This window comes from Myotis lucifugus, unplaced genomic scaffold (assembly GCF_000147115.1).
Source record: "Myotis lucifugus unplaced genomic scaffold, Myoluc2.0 scaffold_19, whole genome shotgun sequence".
NCBI classification, from domain to species: domain Eukaryota; kingdom Metazoa; phylum Chordata; class Mammalia; order Chiroptera; family Vespertilionidae; genus Myotis; species Myotis lucifugus.
Window position 1 is genome coordinate 3,554,620 of NW_005871067.1, and position 20,186 is coordinate 3,574,805.

The window sequence follows — 20,186 nt, forward strand, 5'->3', positions numbered from 1 at the left end:
AAATGGAAATTAAGCATACACTGACTGAAATAAAGAATATTATACAGAGATCCAACAGCAGACTAGAGGATCGCAAGAATCAAGTCAAAGATTTGAAATACGAAGAAGTAAAAAATACCCAACCGGAAAAGCAAAAAGAAAAAAGAATCCAAAAATATCAAGATAGTGTAAGGAGCCTCTGGGACAACTTCAAGCGAACCAACATCCGAATTATGGGGGTGCCAGAAGAAGAGAGAGAGAGCAAGATATTGAAAACCTATTTGAAGAAATAATGGCAGAAAACTTCCCCTACCTGGTGAAAGAAATAGACTTACAAGTCCAGGAAGCGCAGAGAACACCAAACAAAAGGAATCCAAAGAGGACCACACCAAGACACATCATAATTAAAATGCCAAGAGCAAAAGACAAAGAGAGAATCCTAAAAGCAGCAAGAGAAAGACAGTCAGTTACCTACAAGGGAGTACCCATACGACTGTCAGCTGATTTCTCCACAGAAACTTTGCAGGCCAGAAGGGAGTGGCAAGAATATTCAAAGTGATGAATAGCAAGAACCTACAACCAAGACTACTTTATCCAGCAAAGCTATCATTCAGAATTGAAGGTCAGATAAAGAGCTTCACAGATAAGGAAAAGCTAAAGGAGTTCATCACCACCAAACCAGTATTATATGAAATGCTGAAAGGTATCCTTTAAGAAGAGGAGGAAGAAGAAAAAGGTAAAGATACAAATTATGAGCAACAAATACAAATCTATCAACAAGTGAACCTAAATATCAAGTGAATAAAAAGCTGATGAACAGAATAAACTGGTGAATATAATAGAATCAGGGGCATAGAAAGGGAGTGGACTGACAATTCTCGGGGGGAAAGGGGTGTGGGGGGTGCAGGAAGAGACTGGACAAAAATCGTACACCTATGGATGAGGACAGTGGGGGGGGGGTAATGGTAGGGGGTGGGGTGGGAACAGGGTGGAGGGGAGCTTTGGGGGGAAAAAAGAGGAACAACTGTAATAATCTGAACAATAAAGATTTAATTAAAAAAATAAAAATAAAATGTGATCGTCACACACACACAAAAAAGAACAATGTCTTACCTTCAACGTTTGAAACCTCAGGTGTGTGTTCCTCTAATTCAATATTATTACAAGGATGAAAGTCCTTTACTTCATCTCCAGGTATGCAAAATTTAATAATATATTTCATTTTAACCTGACTGGTTTTATATACAACAAATTCATCATCCTAGAGCAAACATAAATAGGTGGGGAAATAACCTTTATTGGTACATGTTTTCATAAAAGCAGAGTTTCATGTTTGCTAATTATTGAATATGAAAATACTGAAGCCAGACACTAGATATACAATAATTATTTAAACTTAAGCATATTTAGTAAACACAGGAGCCGCTCTGCTTGTTTCTTGATACAAATACCTCGAAGTCTGTGGGGACAGTGGCTGTTTCAGGAACCCCATGGACACTGTCATAACCTGGTGGTGCTTCTGTTAAGGAGAAATCTTTCTTGTGTAAGTCCATGCACTTCCCGAGGGCGACATCACACATGACCAGGAGCCTAGTGCCATCCGTCTCTCCTGGGTGTGAGTACTTAATGCTTGTACTGCAGGTGAGAGGAAGTAAGTTCAAATTTACAGTTTGTAGTAACATGGCTACAACATTTTATTACATACGTAGGAGATTTTTCAGAAGGACTTTACTGGTAGAACGTTCCACATTTTACTGTTATTGAAATATCTCTGGAAGTTCATTTAGAATTGTATTACTCATTTATTTATTTAAAAATTTGATGTAGTGTCAACTATATGTGGTTAGAGCATCAACCCGCACACCAAAGGGTCACAGGTTCGATTCCCAGTCAAGACCACATACCTGGGTTGCAGGTTCAATCCCCGGCCCCAGTTGGGATGCGTGTGGGAGGCAACCAATCGATGTGTCTCACATCGATATTTCTCTCTCTGTCTCTCCCCCTCCCTTCCACTCTCTCTAAAAATCAATGGAAAAAATATCCTCGGGTGAGGATTAACAAAAAAATAAGACTATTAAAAAATAAAAAATAGGTTCTCTGCACTAAAGCTCAGAAAGAACATTAAATACCAGTATTACTAAGAACTGAACAAAAGGAAAGACAGGTGCTATATTCTCACGAGCCTTCTGAATCCAAAAGGAAAAGCAAAAATTTCCAATGACACCCAAAGGAGGGATTTTGTAACTTTCTTCAGGAATCAGCAGCTTTAATAAAGCAATTTTTGCTATGAGGAACACAGGTTGGGACATTTGGGGACATAACTCTATTTTTTCAAAGATCAAGACTAATATGTAAAAGCATTGCTTAATGACCATTTGTTCTCTCCTCTCTAAGACTTGCAAAAAAAAATTCCCCCATTCCTCTTATACACCTCTCCTTTCTGTGGGCTCTTTTCTTGTAACCACAAACATGCTAGCTCCTTCCCATGGAACCTGGACTTAGACTGTCTTCTAGACCCTCTCCACATCTGCCCCATCTCTGTCTCCTCCCTTTCTCTCCATCCTACACAGTCAGTGACCATCTCTACTGGCTTGTTTGCTGACCATTTCTCAGTCCACTGTAGTTTGGCTCTGTTCATATGTCTACACCAAAACCACTCTGTCAAAAGTCATGAAGGACTTCATTAAATTCAACTGAATATCAATTAATTTTTTGAATCAAATTTCTTTTATTATTTTTTTAATTTTTAAAATTCAATTTAAAAATGGTCAGAGGAGCCCTAGCTGGTGTGGCTCAGTTGGTTGAGCATTGTCCCATGCACTGAGAGGTTGCTGGTTAGTTTTGGGCTCAATCCCCAGAAGGGGGTGTGCAGGAGGCAATTGATCAATAGTTCTCTCTCTCTCTCTCTCTCTCTCTCTCTCTCTCTCTCATCTCTCTCTCCTTCTCTCTCTCTAAAAATCAATTAAAAAACATCTTTTAAAAATGGGCAGAGGACCTGAATAACACTTCTCCAAAGAGGACATAAGGGAATTTCATTTTTAATTTTTTAAAAAATATTTTTTATTGATTTCAGAAAGGAAGGGAGAGGGAGAGAGAGAAAGAAATATCAATGATGAGAGAGATTTATTGGCTGCCTCCTGCACACAGCCTACTGCGGATCAAACCCACAACCTGGGTATGTACCCTTGACGGGAATCTAACCTGGGACCCTTCAGTCCGTAGGTTGATGCTCTATCTACTGAGCCAAACCGGCCAAGGCCATTTTTAATTTTTTTCAGGAATCATCATACTGTTGCCCATAGTAGCTCCACCAACCTGCATTCCCACCAACAGTACACGAGGGTTCCCTTTTCTCCATATCCTCAACCAACACTTATTTGTTGATTTATTGATGACACCCATTCAGAAGGTTGTTTTTTCATTTTGTTGATTGTTCCTTTACTGTGCAAAACTTTTTAGTGTGATGTAGTCCCCTTTTTTTATTTTTTATTTTGTTTCCCTTGCCCAAGGAGATATATAAGAAAAAAATATTACTAAGAGAAATGTCAGAGATTGTATTGCCTGTGTTTTCTTCTAGGAGTTTTATGGTTTCAGGTCTTACATTCAAGTCTTTAATCCATTTTGAGTTTATTCTTATGTATGGTGTAAGAAGGTGGTCTAGTTTCTTTCCTGTTTTTGCATATTATCTGTCCAGTTTTCACAGCTTGTTTGCTGACCGCTTCTCAAGCCACTGCCGTTTGGCTCTATTTATACTTCTTCACCAAAACCACTCTGTCAAAAGTCACAATGGACTTCAATTTGGTTAGATTCAACTGAATGCCAATTGAAATTTTTTAAATATTTAAATATCTAAGAATTTTTACTTTGAAATATTTTATACACAAAAGAGCACTTGTAATATAAATGTTAAGTTTCAATAATTATAATAAGACACCCATATAACTGCCACCAAGTTTAAGAAATAGAATATCATCAATATTTCTGTTGGTATCACCTCCCCTGCCACCCAGGGGTGATCTAATCACTATCTTGATTTTGTGCATATCATTTTCTTTCTTTCATAGTATTGACACATTGGTATGTGTTCCTTAACAATGTAAAGTTAAGTTTGCTTGTTTTTGAACTTTGCATATATATGGAATCATATGATCATTTTTGTTGCGCTATATGCCCAGGCTCATCCATTTGACACATGTAGCTGTTAAGTCACCCGTTAAAAGTGCCATGCAGGACTCCATGTAGGACCACACAAAAATATATCAAATCATTGCACTGTCAATGGACATGTGCGTCACTCCCAGCATTCTGTTACTAGTGATCTTAGCCACTCCCATACATGCCTCCTGGCCTAGAGTTTTTCTAGGGTAGTGATTCTTGACCCAGGCTGCATATTACAATCATCCAGGAACTTAAAAACTATTGATATCCAGGTCTCACCCCTAGGGATTCTGACTTAACTACTCTGGGGTAAAATCAGCACCATAGTGTTTACACCAATGGAACTCCCCCCTGTGATTCTATAGATTGGCAAGCACTGCTTTCTGGTTCACAGGCCAAACTATAGAATTCCTGAGTCATGCCATCAACTCTGTTCTTCAATTATACAAGATAATGCAAAAAATAAAGGTTTATCAATTATACCCTTATTAGCAGTGTTTGAGGGTTCAGATTGTTCTAGAGCAGCCGTGGGCAAACTATGGCCCGCGGGCCGGATCCGGCCCATTTGAAATGAATAAAACTAAAAAAAAAAAAAAAAAGACCGTACCCTTTTATGTAATGATGTTTACTTTGAATTTATATTAGTTCACACAAACACTCCATCCATGCTTTTGTTCCGGCCCTCCGGTCCAGTTTAAGAACCCATTGTGGTCCTCGAGTCAAAAAGTTTGCCCACCCCTGTTCTAGAGACTGCCACCTCGAGATGTTAAACTATTTTTTTTTGTCAAGGTGATAAGAGTAAAAAAAAGGTAGCATTATGGTTTACTTTTCATGTTCTTGAAAACTTATCTTTTCAAATGTTACCTTCCATACATGTTTCCTCTTCTGTTAAGTTCCTATTCATATCTTTTGCCCATTTGCTTACTGGGTTGTTTATCTTTTTCTTATTGATTTGTAGAAACTCTTTATATATCCTAGATAATTAAATATCCTGGATAATTATTCTTTATCCCAGCTTCCATCTTTAACTAGCTCTGTGACCTTAGGCAAGTTACTCAATCTCCATGAATCTGTTTCCTTTCCATAAATGATATGATAACACCAGTTGTGAGTTTATAACAATATATATGAAGCACTTAGCCTGGTGCCTCACACAGGGCAGGCACACAACACATTGTGGCTACTATGAGGACAGATTTAACTATTAACAAGGATATTCAAGATGAAATGTCATTCCAGGTATATAGAGTTCATATAAAATAAATTTTTTAGAAGAGAGATCATGTGCTGTAGAAGTTAAGATTCCTGGCTCTGGAGACAGACAAAATGCTGTGTGACCCTGGGCAAGATGTTCTCACTGGCCCTCAGTGTTCTCACCTGTGATAAGATGATAACAATGGGACAATCAGGAGGCTTTTTAAGGATTAAGTGGGTACATATATGTAAAAGTTCTTAGGGTAGTAAAATCACTAAGATGATTTCAAATGTAATTTTCCTGCCTATCCACCGCAAAAGACATGCTTCTACAGTATACTGAGAAAACTGGTTGCTTTTAGTGACCTGCTTCTTTCTTATTTTTTTAAGTTTTCATGAATTTTTAAAATTGAATTTAGCAGTTAATAAAATTATACAGGTTTCAGGTGTACAATTCTATGATACATCATCTGTATATTGTGTTTACCACCCCAAGTCAAGTCTCCTTCCACCACCATTTATCCTCCCTTTACCCTCTTCTACTTCCTCCCATCCCACCCTGCTTTCCCTCTGGTAACCACTATACTATTGTCTGAGTCTATGAGTTTTTGTTTGTTTGTCATGTTTGTTCATTTGCTGTTTTCAGTTGTATAGCCCACATATGAGTGAAATGATATGGTTCTTGACTTTTTCTATCTGACCAATTTCACTTACTATGATATTCTCATATTCTCAAGATCACCCATGTTGTTGCAAACGGGACATGTTTGCATATAAAATATAGTCAACAGAAACACCCATGTTGTTCATCCCTTATAATGGCTGAGTAGTATTCAATTGTATATATGTACCACATCTTATTTATCCAATCATCTATCTAAGGCAACGGTCATCAATCAGTGCTCCATGAGGTCCCAAAGGTTGGCGACCACTGATTGTTTCCACATCTTGGCCACCATGAATAATGCTGCCATCGTGGTGTATATATGTTTGCGAATAAATGTTTTCAAATTTTTCAGGTAGATACCCAGAAGAGTGGTGAGGGTCATATGGTAACTATTCTTAATTTGTTGAAGAACCTCAATACTGTTTTCCATAGTGGCTGTACCAGTTTACATTCCCACCAGCAGTGAATAAGGGTGCCCTTTTATCCACAACCTCTCCAACACTTGTTATTACTTGTCTTGCTAATAATAGCTATTTTAACAGGTGTGAGGTGGTATCTCATTGTAGTTTTGATTTGCATTTCTCTAATATCTAGTGAGGTTGAGCATCTTTTCATATATTTTTTGGCTATCTGTATGTCTTTTTGGGAGAAATGTCTGTTCAGGTCCTCTGCCCAATTTCTAATTGGACTGTTTTGTTTTTTGGGGGGTTGTTGAGTTGTATGTGTTCTTTCTATATATTAAATACTAGTGGCCCAATGCACGAGATTCGTGCACTCAGGGGGTCCCTCAGCCCGGCCTGTGCCCTTTCACAGTCTGGGAGCCCTCAGGGGATGTCCAACTGATGGCTTAGGCCCGCTCCCCGCAGCAGTTGGACATCCTTAGTGCTGCCGTAGAGGCGGGAGAGGCTTCCACTGCCGCCGCTGCGCTCGCCAGCCATGAGCCCTGCTTCTGGACTTCTGGCTGAGCAGTGCTCCCCGTGTGGGAATGCACTGACCACCAGGGGGCAGCTCCTGCATTAAGCGTCTGCCCACTGGTGGTCAGTGTGCGTCATTGCGACTGGTCGTTCCACTGTTTGGTTGATTTGTATGTTACGCTTTTATTATATAGGATTAACCTCTTGTCAGAACTGTTGTTTGCAAATATCTTCTACCATTTGGTTGGTTGCCTTTTTGTTTTGTTGGCAGTTTCTCTTACTAGGCAGAAACTTTTTAGTTTGATAAATAAATGAGTTACCCATTTCTGGGTGAGAAATCCCTCACTAGGGAAAGACAGAGGAAAACATAGAGCAAGCATTCAGCAATGATTCCTTGGTAATGGGTATGAGTAACATGATTAAGGATACAATAATACTAACCTGAGTGAATTGCTGAAATATATTCCACTCCCAAGATTTCCAATGTCTGTTCTTTTCACACCACGATCTTCAACTACTTTGGGTAAAAGCAACCCCCTAAAAACAAAAGGGCACTATAATGTTTACTAGAAAAAAGGAACTTTTATATATATATATATATATATATATATATATATATATATATATATATTTTTTATTATTATTCATTTTTTACAGAGAGGAAGGGAGAGAGATAGAGAGTTAGAAACATCGATGAGAGAGAAACAAAGATCAACTGCCTCCTGCACACTCCCCACTGGGGATGTGCCCACAACCAAGGTACATGCCCTTGACCAGAATCGAACCTGGGACCCTTGAGTCTGCAGGCCGACGCTCTATCCACTGAGCCAAACCAGTCAGGGCAAAAGGAACTTTTTATTATATCCTCATAATTCTAGCAGAAACAGGTACTATTTAAATGGTATTATGCTAAGTGAAGCAATCCAGACACAGAAAAACTGTATGACCTACTTACTAGAATATGTGGAATCTTAAAAAGTTGAATTCATAGAACCAAAGACTAGAATGGCTGGGAGAAATGGGAAGATTTTGGTCAAAGGGTACAAACCTCTCTGGTAAATGTTCTCAGTGGTTAGAGCATCAGCTCCAGCACTGAAGGGTCATGGGTTCGATTCCTGGGTTGCAGATTCCATCCCCAGCCAGGTTGGAGTGTGTGCGGAGGCAACCAAGTGATGTGTCTCTCTCACATCGATGTTTCTCTCTCTCTCTCTCTCTATCCCCTCCTGCCCTCCCTTCCACTCTCTCTAAAAAATAAAAAACAATGCAAAGGATACAAACTTTCAGTTATAAGATGAATAAATTTTATATCTGTAATGTACAGTATGGTATTATCTATATATATGAACGGCTAATATGATTAAGTGTCCCTCCCATCATCCAACTGGTCACTATGACATGCACTGACCACCCAGGGGCAGACGCTCAATGCAGGAGCTGCCATGATGCACACTGGCCATTTACAGAGAAACGGCACTGCGGACCTGGCACCAACAAAGCAACATTCGGCTTCCCCCAAGTGGGACACAGGCCCCGCCACCACCTCAGAGTGACACCCCACCAAATTGCAACTGACGCTGCAATGGCACAAAATGCAGCGCACAGCCAAGCCCAGCCCAGCCCAGCCCAGCCCAGCCAGGAAACGGTCTCTGTGGGCACCTGGTAATGATGTCACGTAGCAACACCTGGCTTCCTCTCCCTAACAACGACTAGCCTCCTTGGAGTTTCTTCAGCCCAGGAACACGACTTGCTTTATAGCCAAGTGCAAACATTTTACACTTTAACCAAATGTTTGCGAAGCGTTTTCACATGCCTCATCTCATTTGATCCTCATAGAAATCCTTGAGTAGGTAGATAGGGAACTCGATGGAATCCTATTTTCTTTTCGTTAACCGGAAAACGGCGATTTAGAAAGTTTAGAAACTTGACCCAACTGAAAAGAAGTAAGAAATGGTGGACCTTGAAAATGACTTCAGGTTTTCTCATTGCGCAGAATATAGTCAAACACTGCTGCAGTTAAATATTTCACCCTTTTTTCTCCCTGCGAGATTTACAATAATAATCTGCTTCGTGTTGATATTTACTGCTGTGTTGCTGACAATTACCTTAAAGAGAAGTTGGGGCTCTTCACTGGGCTGGAAAAAGTTTAGCTAAATCAGAAAGCAGGTTTAATTAAGCAAGTTTACTCTATATCTATAAAAGGCTAAGTTGACTCGCACATGCACGATACATATAAAGCTCTTGCTGGCGCCAATTGCAAGCATGTGTTTCGTTCTGTCATTGTCAATCGTGAATTTGGTTGACACTTCTATTATAGAGAAAGGGTGAATAGCGATGTTAAAATATTTCTTCTAATTAATTTCCTTTCAATGTGCACAAATCCATGCACTGGGCCATTAGTAATTAATAATATGGTACTGTATACTTGAATTGGCTAAGATGGTAGATCTTGTGTTCTCGACATAAGAAAAGAAAAGGTAAGCTATGGAAGTTTTTTAAAAAAATATATTTCCTTATTGATTTCAGAGAGGAAGGGAGAAGGAGAGAGATAGAAACATCAATGATGAGAGAGAATCATTGATCAGCTGCCTCCTGCACACCCCCTACTGGGGATCGAGCCCACAACCCGGGCATGTGTCCTTGGCCGGACTCGAACCTGGGACCCTTCAGTCCGCAGGCTGATGCTTTATCCACTGAGCCAAGCTGGCTAGGGCAAGCTATGGAAGTTTTAACTAAGTTGATTGTGGTAATCATTTTATACTGCATACCTATATTATACCATCATGATTTATACCTTTAAAAAATCATATTGTGGCCCTAGCTGGTTTGGCTCAGTGGAAAGAGCATCGGCCTGCCGAATGAACAGTCCCAAGTTTGATTCCAGTCAGGGCACATGCCTGGGTTACAGGCTCGATCCCCAGTAGGGGGTGTGCAGAAAGCAGCCAGTCAATGATTCTCTCTCATCATTCATGTTTCTATCTCTCTCTTCCTCTCCCTTCTTCTGTGAAATCAATAAAAAAATTTTTTTTTAAAAACACATTGTACAACCTAAATACATACAGTGTTTGTTAATCATACCTCAATAAAGCTGGAAAATAATAAAAACACCGAGGAACTCATTAGCACCACCACCCAGATTGGCGTTGGACACTGCCGGTGACCTTACAGCCACTCCAGCCAAAATCCTGCTGTCCCGCCCGCAGACCTGCAGACCCTAGGACATCCACCTCCGAGGCTGCACGGCTCCTGCAGCAGTAAGTGCGACTTCCCCTTCCCTGGCTGCTGACCTCCGGACACCTCAATTGCACCTTCCCAGCATGCAGCTTCCTGAGCCCACCACCCCACAAGGTACTCTTGGGTGCCGCTGTGAGCCCCCCACTGGGTGCGCTCTTATCAGTGCGTGAGTGTGCCGCCCTGGCAAAGGGCCCCCAGTGCCTCTGTGGGCCACCACTGGGCATGCACGAATCCAACCAAGGATGCAAGTCCCCAGCAGCAAAAACTGAGTCTGCCCAATCCACAGCTGCCGACCTCCAGACACAGCGTGCAGGCCTCCTGAGCCCATCGCCCCAAAGGTGGCTCCTGAGTGCCTCTGTGAGCCCCTGCTGGGTGCGTTCATATCCAAACAAGAGTGTACGGCCCCAGCAGTAGAAATTCGGACTTCCCACCCTCCTGGCTGCCTGCCTACAGACACCTCGGTCATGTGGCTTCAGCACAAGGTACCCTCTAAGTGCACCGCCCTGGCAAATGGCCCCTGGATGCCTCTGTGAGCCGCAGCTGAGTGTGTGCGAATCCAACCAAAGATGCAAGGCCCCGGCAGCAAAATCTGAGTCTTCCCACTCCACAGCCGCTGACCTCCGGACACCACAGTTGTGCCTTTCCAGAGTGCAGGCCTCCAGAGCCCACCACCCCAATGGCAGCTCTTGGGTGCCTCTCTGAGCCCCCAGTGGGCGTGCTCAGGCCCGGCAACATAAATTTGGTCTTCCACTTTCCTTCCTGCCTGTACACAGACGCCGCAGTCATGCGGCTTCAGCGCAAGGGCCCCTCTGAGTACGCCGCCCTGGCAAACGGCTCCCGGGTGCCTCTGTGAGCAACCACTGGGCATGCACAAATCCAACCAAGGGCGCAAGGCCCCGGCAGCAAAAACTGAGTCTTCCTTCTCCACAGCTGCCAACTGCTGGACACCGCAGTCACACCTTTCCAGTACGCAGGCCTCCTGAGCCCCACCACCCCAACAGGCGGCTCCTGGGTGCCTTGTGAGCCCCCGCTGGGCACGCGCAATTTCAACCAAGGACACAAGGCAGCAAAAATTGGGACTTCTCCTTCCCTGGCTGCTGAACTCCAGACACCACAGTTGTGCCTTTCCAGCACACAAGCCTACTGAGCCCTCTGCCCCTATAGGCGGCTCCTGAGTGCCTCCTTGAGTCCTTGCTGGGCGCACTTGTATCCAAACAAGAGCACACAGACCTGGCAGTAGAAATTCGGATTTCCCCCTTCCTGGCTGCCTACCCAAAGACACCGCAATCATGTGGTTTCAGCACGAAGGCCCCCTGAAGCAACTGCCCCAGCAGGCGACTCCCGGGTGCCTCTGTGAGCTTCTACTAGGTGCACTCATATCCAACCAAGAGCGCAAGGCCCCAAGAGCAGAAACACAGACTTCCCCCTCCTCGACTGCTGACCTCCAGTCACTGCAGTTGCACTGATCCACTGCACAAGCCCCCTGAGTCCGCTGCCCCAGCAGGCGGCCCCTAGGTGCTTCTCTGAACCGCTGCAAGGCACAACCCTGGCCACTGGCATCCAGTCCCCACGGTAGCGCCGCTCCAGCACACGAACCCCCTGAACCCACTGCTCCAGCAGACAGCTCCTGGGCGCCTCTGTAAGCAGCAGCTGGACATGTGTATTCAACCAAAGGCACACATCCCCCAAAGCAGAATCTGGGACTTCTCCCTCCACGGGGCCGGTGGCACACCACAATGGCTCCAATCCAGTGTGTGGGCCCCACGAGCATACATCCCTTGCAGACGGCTCCTGGACCCTCTATGAGATGCCCATAGGTGTGTGCCTCTCCAACCAAGGGCACATGGCTCCCTCAGCAGGATCCACGACATCCCCCTCCCAGCTACCTACCTCTGGACATCTTGGTGAGTTACTGAGGACTTGCCTCCCTGGACAAGGTCACATTGTTTCAACCATAGTCTCCGAGATCCCCACATCCTCAGCTGCTGGATCCTGAACCCCCTCGTAATTCAGAGAGGGAAATCACTTTGGCCAGAGTCTCACTACCTCAACCACAGACTATAAGACACCTGCCCCCCCCCCCCAATGTCATGGGCTCCGGGACCCTCATAGTGAGTTGCAGAGTGACACTAATCCAGCAAGAGTCACACCACACCAGCCAAAGTCACAGTACCTGAGTCTCAGGCCCCGAGACTCCTTCCCGGGCCGTGGACTCTGGGAACCCACAGTGAGCACATACCAGTGAGACCTCAACAACCTTTTCCACAAGAGCCAGAACCACAATCACATCCAAAACAGCTTGCACAACAAAGCCAGGGGTGAGTCACATTGCCAATCCATGATGAGATTTCATCCACGAATAAGAAAGTAACATTCAAGATCCAACTACATCAAGAGAACCCAAATAGCTCAAGTAGGGACCTCCACTAGATCACCAAGCCTAGGAGTCCTGAGAGATCGCACCAGTAGCACCACTCCCAAAAGCAGTTGGATCTAAGACATAGAAACAATTAAAACATTAGAGCAAAAAATGGGGAGACAAAAAAAACAATCCTCAAAGGAAAGAAAAAGAGAAATCACCAGAAAGGGAGTTAAATGAAATGGAGGCAAGTAAAATGTCAGAGAAAGAATTCAGAGTAATGGTTATAAGGATGCTCAAAGGCTGGATGACAAATACACACAACTCAATGAGAATTACAAGAAGCTGAATGAGAATGTCACCAACATGAAAAGGGACCAAGAGGAAATGAAGAATAACATAGCTGCAATAAAGAACACAATGGAAGGGTTAAACAGTAGACTAGAAGAGGCTGAGGACCGCACCAATGAATTAGAAGACAAGGTAGGAAAAAATACACAAACACAGCAGCAACTGGAAAGAAAACTTAAAAAGCAAGAGGAGAGCCTAAGGGAGCTTTGGGATAACATGAAACAAAACAACATCCACATAATAGGAATACCAAAAGGAGAGGAAGTGGAGCAAGGAATAGAAAACCTGTTTGAAGAAATAATGACAGAAAACTTCCCTGATTTTGGCAAGAAAAATCCATGCAAATCCAAAAAGCACATAGAGTTCCAAAGAAGATGAACCCAAAAAGACCAACACCAAGAACCATCATAATTAAATTGGCAAACATCAACAACAAAGTAAGAATCTTAAAGGCTGCCAGAGAGAGACAGAAAATTACCTATAATGGATCTCCCATTAGAATAGCAACTGATTTCTCAGCAGAAACACAACAGGCCAGAAGGGAATGGAATGAAATAAACAACGTGATGCAAAGCAAGGGACTGAAACCAAGATTACTATACCCAGCAAGGCTATTATTCCTCATTGAAGGTGGAATCAGGAGCTTCACAGACAAAAAAGAGCTAAGAGAGTTTATTACCACTAAGCCAGCAATGCAAGAAATGCTAAAGGGACTGCTGTAAAAAGAAGAAACAGAAAGGCAAGAAGGAACACAAACATAAAAAATAAAAATGGTGACAAACAAGTACTTATCAATAATAACATTAAATGTAAATGGATTAAATGCTCCAATCAAAAGACATAGGGTAAGAACCAAGATGGCATAGGTAAAAATATGTACTTGCTGCCTCCCACAACCTCATCAAAACTACAAGTAAAAGACAAAACATCGATCATCCAAAACCACAGGAAAGCTGGCTGAGTGGAAGTTTCACAATTAGAAGGAAAGAAAAAAGCACATTGAGACTGGTAAGAGGTGCGGAGGTGCGAAGTTGAGGAGGTGCGGAGGTGCGGAGGCACATGCGAAACAGGCTGGCAACTGGGTGCGCTGTTGTTTATTTTCAATCGGGAGGGAGATACAAGCTCCCGATTGCTCTGAACTCCAGTACCGGGCGACACTCTGGGGACCCAGACTCATACAGGGAGAAACTGGACTGTCTGGCAATGGGCTAGAACATGAGGGCGGCTTTCTCTCAGAGGTGCTCGCAGCGATCATTGTTCCTGCGCCGGGGCACAGATTGTGAGGACATGGGGACCTCTCTAATGCAGGGCTGACTGGCAGCCATTGCTGTTTGCTCCGCCCTGGTGATTCCCAGGGACCCAGCCCCTCCCAATTTACAACCCCATCCAAGCTGTGCGCGGCGGCTTTTGCATATGAATGGCCCGTCCTTTCGCAGCATAAAACCTAACAAACTGCAGCTGGTCAGAGAGCTCCAAAACTTCCAAAAGAAGACCCAAGACTGAGCAGCAGCAACTGGCATTGCTTCCTCTTAAATTTTTTGGAATAGTCTGAGAAGGATTGGTTTTAGTTCTTCTTTGAATGTTTGGTAAAACTCCCCTGTGAAGCCATCCGGTCCAAGGCTTTTGTTTGCTAGAAGCTTTTTGATTACTGTTTTAATTTCATCAGTAGTTATCGGCCTATTCAGGTTTTTTTATTCTTCCTGATTGAGTTTTGGAAGAACAAAGTAGGAGGGACCTCAATACCAGATATCAAGCTGTATTACAAAGCCACTGTTCTCAAAACTGCCTGGTACTGGCAAAAGAACAAACATATAGACCAATGGAATAGAATAGAGAACCCAGAAATCGATCCAAACCACTATACTCAATTAATATTTGACAAAAGAGGCAAGATCATACAATGGAGTCAAGACAGTCTCTTCAAAAATTGGACAGATACATTCAAAAAAATGAAACTAGACCACCAACTTACAGCATACACAAAAATAAACTCAAAATGGATAAAGGACTTAAACGTAAAACGGAAAACCATAAAGATATTAGAGGAATCCACAGGCAGCAAAATCTCAGACATATGCCAAAGCAATATCTTCACCAATACCACTCCTAGGGCAATGGAAACTAATGAGAAAATAAACAAATGGAACTACATCAAAATAAAAAGCTTCTGCACAGCAAAAGAAACCATCAACAAAACAACAGAAAGCCCACTGAATGGGAGAACATATTTGCCAATGCTATCTCCGATAAGGGTTTAATCTCCAACATTTACAGGGAACTCATACAATTTAACAAAAGGAAGGTAAACGACCCAATTGAAAAATGGACAACGGTCCTAAATTGATACTTTTCGAAAGAAGACAGAAGGAAGGCCAAGAGACATATGAAAACATGCTCAAAGTCACTAATCATCCGAGAGATGCAAATCAAAACAACAATGAGGTACCATCTCACACCTGTCAGAATGGCTATCATCAACAAATCAGCAAATGACAAGTACTGGCGAGGATTCGAAGAAAAAGGAACCCTCATGCATGGCTGGTGGGAATGCAGACTGGTGCAGCCACTGCGGAGAACAGTATGGAGTTTCCTTAAAAAACTAAAAATGGAACTGCCATTTGACCCAGTAATACCACTTCTAGGAATATATCCAAAGAAACCAGAAACACCAATCAGAAAGGATATATGCATCCCTATGTTCATAGCAGCACCATTTACTATAGCTAAGATTTGAAAACAGCCTAAGTGCCCATCAGCAGATGAGTGGATTAAAAAACTGTGGTACATCTACACAATGGAATATTACACTACTATAAAAAAGGAAGGAACTCCTACCATTTATAACAGCATGGATGGAGCTGGAGAGCATTATGCTAAGTGAAATAAGCCAGTCAGAGAAAGACAAGTACCACATGATCTCACTCATATGTGGAATCTAAGGAATAAAATCAATGGAGAAACAAAATAGATCCATAGACATAGAAGCATGGAACAGACTGTGGAATCTCAGAGGGAAGGCGGGGGAGGGAGGGTGGGTTGGAAGAGATCAACTAAAGACCTTGTATGCATATATGCATAACCCATGGACACAGACAATAGGGGGGTGAAGGCCTGGGGTGGGGGTTGGGGGTGGATGTGGGCTAGAAGAGGTCAATTGGGGGGGGAGGAGGGGACATGTGTAATACTTTGAACAATAAAGATTAAAAAAAAATAAAATACAAAAAAATTTCAAAAAAACATTTTGTAACTTAATTTTTACAATATCCTGTTATACATAATTATTAATAACGAACTACAACATTCGCTAATGACTGATTACTATAATTGTGTTGCATTCATTTCCCTTACGTGTCTTATGGGCAGGTACACCATTTCTCTCCACTAATACTAGCAGTGAATATTTTAGCAGCCGGTTGCCACATCATTAGTCTTGGACTGACTTGTTTGGTGTGCGCAATAGGAAATATTTCACTTTTGGAGAACAAGAAAAATAGGTTTATTTGCATTACGCTTATTAATTTGTGCAGTTATTCAGTGTCTGGTAAGTTAATGTTCAAGAAAAAATATTAATTTTTATTAAAATATTATTTTTTTAAATAAAAATACAATAAAAATAAAAAACACCAATTAAAAGACAACAAATAAATAGCATGAAATGAAAAAAATACATTTTCAAAGTAACCCCACAGAAGGAGTTCCAGGTGCCATGAAAATGACCCAGGCGATGGCCTGTTCACTGGTGAATGGTTCTCATCACTGTCTTGAGCAGCCCTGATTTGCTGGCCACTTTTCCTGTCCCTAGGTTCAGCATCCTTCAGGCCCAACCCCCTCAGTGCTCAGCCAGACAATGTTTAAGCCCAACACCAATTGCACTTTTCCCCTGCTCAAGATCATTGTAGTTACTATTGGACTTGTGGGCATTCAGATTGTTCACGTTTATCTCTGGGAAAGTGGGAAAAGGAGATGTCTGCCTTTTAGTATACAAATACCTTCTGTTTGAATTTTGTATTATGAGGGGGAATTAATTTTGTAAAATGGCTTTGGGTTTTAGTCCTTCTTAGAAAAACCATTCCCACTCTAAGATCATTATTTTTTTATATTCTCCTGTTTTTCATTTAGTACCTTTACAGTTTTATTTTAATATTTAAATCTTTACTCTATGTGGAGTTTATTTAAGTGAGAAATGAGATAAGGGTCCAATTTTCTATTTTTTTCCAGGTGGTTATCCATTTATCCCAATATATAGCACTGAAGAAATGATTTTCTTCCACAGAAATAAAATCTACTTTTATCATACACTAAATACTCTGCTTTTGTGTATTTGTGGACTCTTTATTCTGTTCATTCATCTATTTAGGCACCACCTCACATTTTAATTAATATAGCATTGTAATGTATTTTTAATGTGTAGACTGGTTAATCCTCCCTCATTACTTGTTTTCAACCCTGGCAATGTCAAATTTTTAGAAAAATGTGTGCTGTAGAATCAGCTTTTTATTTCTTTTAAGAAAATCTTGTTAGGACTTTTACTGTGATACCATTAATTTTACAGGTTAATTCAAGAAAAATTGGCATCCTTCTGATAAGTGCAAGTGTCTTCTGGATCCCTCAACAGCTGTGGAAAGTTTTTTCCTGATGGATCTTGTATGTTTCTTTTTAAGTTTCTTATTACGTATTTAATTAAGGATCCAGATTAAATTATATTTTCCTCTGCTTCCTATGACTTCATTTAAGCTTCAATATTAAGTATTTATTCAAACAAACAGAAAACCATAGTGGTGTTAAATAGTATCTGGACACTCTAATTAGATCTTTCTCTTTAAATTTTGGACTATCTTTAGATTAGATACACATGGAAAACTCGTAAAATAGATAATCACCTTTATCTTTTAAATTTTTATTTATTGAACTTTAGAGAGAGAGGGGGAAAGAGAAGAGAAGAGAAGAGAAGAGAAGAGAAGAGAAGAGAAGAGAAGAGAAGAGAAGAGAAGAGAAGGGTTTGTTGTTCCAGTTATTCATGGGTTGATCCTTGTATGTGCCCTGATGGGGATCAAACCCACAACATGGGCATATATTAGGACGACACTGTAACCAACTGAGTTACCCAGCCAGGGCTGATAATCACCTTTCTTCAATGATACTGTCTTCAAGAAGCAATTCATATCCATACATTGCACTTAAAGTATATATAATAATAAACACATTATTTAAATTATATACCAGGTACTTATAACTTAAAGTGTTCAATTTCCTCTGGAATACAGTTAGCTGGCTGATATTAACTAACAAGACCCATGTCATATATAAAAAAATTGAGACCGATCACTGTGGCTTAGTTCATCAACCTATGAACCAGGAGATCACAGTTCCATTCTTGGTCAGGGCACATGCTGGGGTTCAATCCACAGTAGGGCGCATGTAGGAGGCAACCGATCAATAATTCTCTCTTGCCCTGACCGGTTTGGCTCAGTGGATAGAGCATCAGCCTGCGAACTCAAGGGTCCCAGGTTCAATTCCGGCCAAGGGCATGTACCTGGGTTGCGGGCACATCCCCAGTGGGGAGTGTGCAGGAGGCAGCTGATCGATGTTTCTCTCTCATCGATGTTTCTAACTCTCTATCCCTCTCCCTTCCTCTCTGTAAAAAATCAATAAAATATATTTTTTTAAAAATTCTCTCTTATTATTAACTAGAGGCCGATGCACAAATCTGTGCACGGTTGGGGTCCGGCCAGCCCGCCACGATCGGGACCAATTGGGCCGGGCCGGCCAGGGGGAGGAGACATGGGAGGTTGGCCCGCCGGCCCTGTCCCTGATGGAGGGGGGAGGCGATCGGGGGCGGGGCCAGTCAGAGGGAGGGGCAACAGGTGGTTGGTGGGCTGGCCCCACCTCCTGGTCAAACTTCCAGTTTAGGGGCAATTTGCATATTAGGCTTTTATTATATAGGATGTTTCTACTTCTCTCTCCCTCTCTAAAATCAATAAAAATATATTTTAAAAAATTTTGCTTGTAAAAAAAAAATGTAAGACACTTCACATTTGTGAGGCTGAAAAGCTTGGCAAGTGAAGATGGTGGACTCTTACCGGGACAGGATTCCCACAAAGCTTCTCACAGGAGAGCCATGCAACAAGGGCTTCACGTTGCCAAGCTGGCTCAAAAACTCTGTGGTTTCATTCACTCTGCCAACTCTAAATATCTGCAGGATGTCCACTGGGCTTTTACTGTAAGAATTAGAAGAAAAACAAAGTGAAAAATCATTATCAGCAGAAACCACAAAACAGCCCCAATGTCGGATGCAATGAATCATAACACATTTTATTTTCAAAATATTATGCAGCCATTCCAGCCATTAAAAAAAAATCACACTCAAAAATAAATAAAGCTATGAAGTAAAACTTATAGTAAAATATAAATTTTAATAGGTTATAAAACTATATGCATAGTATGATCCAAAATATTATCATATATACGCTCATTCATTCACTCATGCATTCAATGATTAGACTCTGTGCCAAGTATTCTGCCAGGCACTGGAAATAAGATAACATGGTCTCTAGGACTTCATGGAGATTACATTCTAATGAAAGATAAAAATCAACAAGTTAACAAATGCCTGATTTTAAGTGCTACTAAAGAAATAACCAGGCCCTGGCCGGTTGTTCACTGGTTAGAGTGTTCGGTCTGAGGACGGAATAGGTGAGGGTTCAATTGCCAATCAAGGGCACCAACCTTGGTTGCATGTTCATCTCCGCCCCAGTTGAGGCAAGTGTGAGAGGCAATCAATCGATGTGTCTCTCTCACATTGATATTTTTCTCTCTCTCCCCACTCCTACTCTCTCTAAAAAAAAAAATCAATGGAATAAATATCTCCAGATGAGGATTAAAAAACAACAAACCAACCAGGTTCAGAGAGAGGTGGTCAAGAAAGGCCTCTCTTTGGAGGTGACATGTATTGGAAAATGGTGTAGTACAGCGGTTCTCAACCTGTGGGTCGCGACCCCTTTGGGGGTCGAATGACCCTTTCACAGGGGTCGCCTAAGACCATCGGAAAACACATATATAATTACATATTGTTTACAGTAGCAAAATTACAGTTATGAAGTAGCAACGAAAATAATTTTATGGTTGGGGGTCACCACAACATGAGGAACTGTATTAAAGGGTCGCGGCATTAGGAAGGTTGAGAACCACTGGTGTACTACATATTTTAAAGATCTAACTGCTCATTATAGGAAAACATTGGATAGAGCAGGAGTGGCAAGAACATCAGGAAGGGTGGTTGGTATAAACGAGATAACAGTGTTCTGCACTAAAGATGGCAGCATTGTAAAAGAAA

The 20,186-nt window shown here is 41.9% G+C and overlaps 1 protein-coding gene across 1 annotated transcript in view; it reads right to left on the minus strand.

Annotated features, from left to right (window-relative positions):
* Positions 1-20,186, minus strand: part of PARP4 (poly(ADP-ribose) polymerase family member 4) — a 120,651-nt gene that overhangs the window by 76,120 nt on the left and 24,345 nt on the right. Inside the window, 4 exon segments of the mRNA XM_014452900.2 lie at positions 1,093-1,240; positions 1,431-1,614; positions 7,354-7,449; positions 18,934-19,071. Of these exon segments, the coding sequence (XP_014308386.1) occupies positions 1,093-1,240; positions 1,431-1,614; positions 7,354-7,449; positions 18,934-19,071 (566 nt within the window).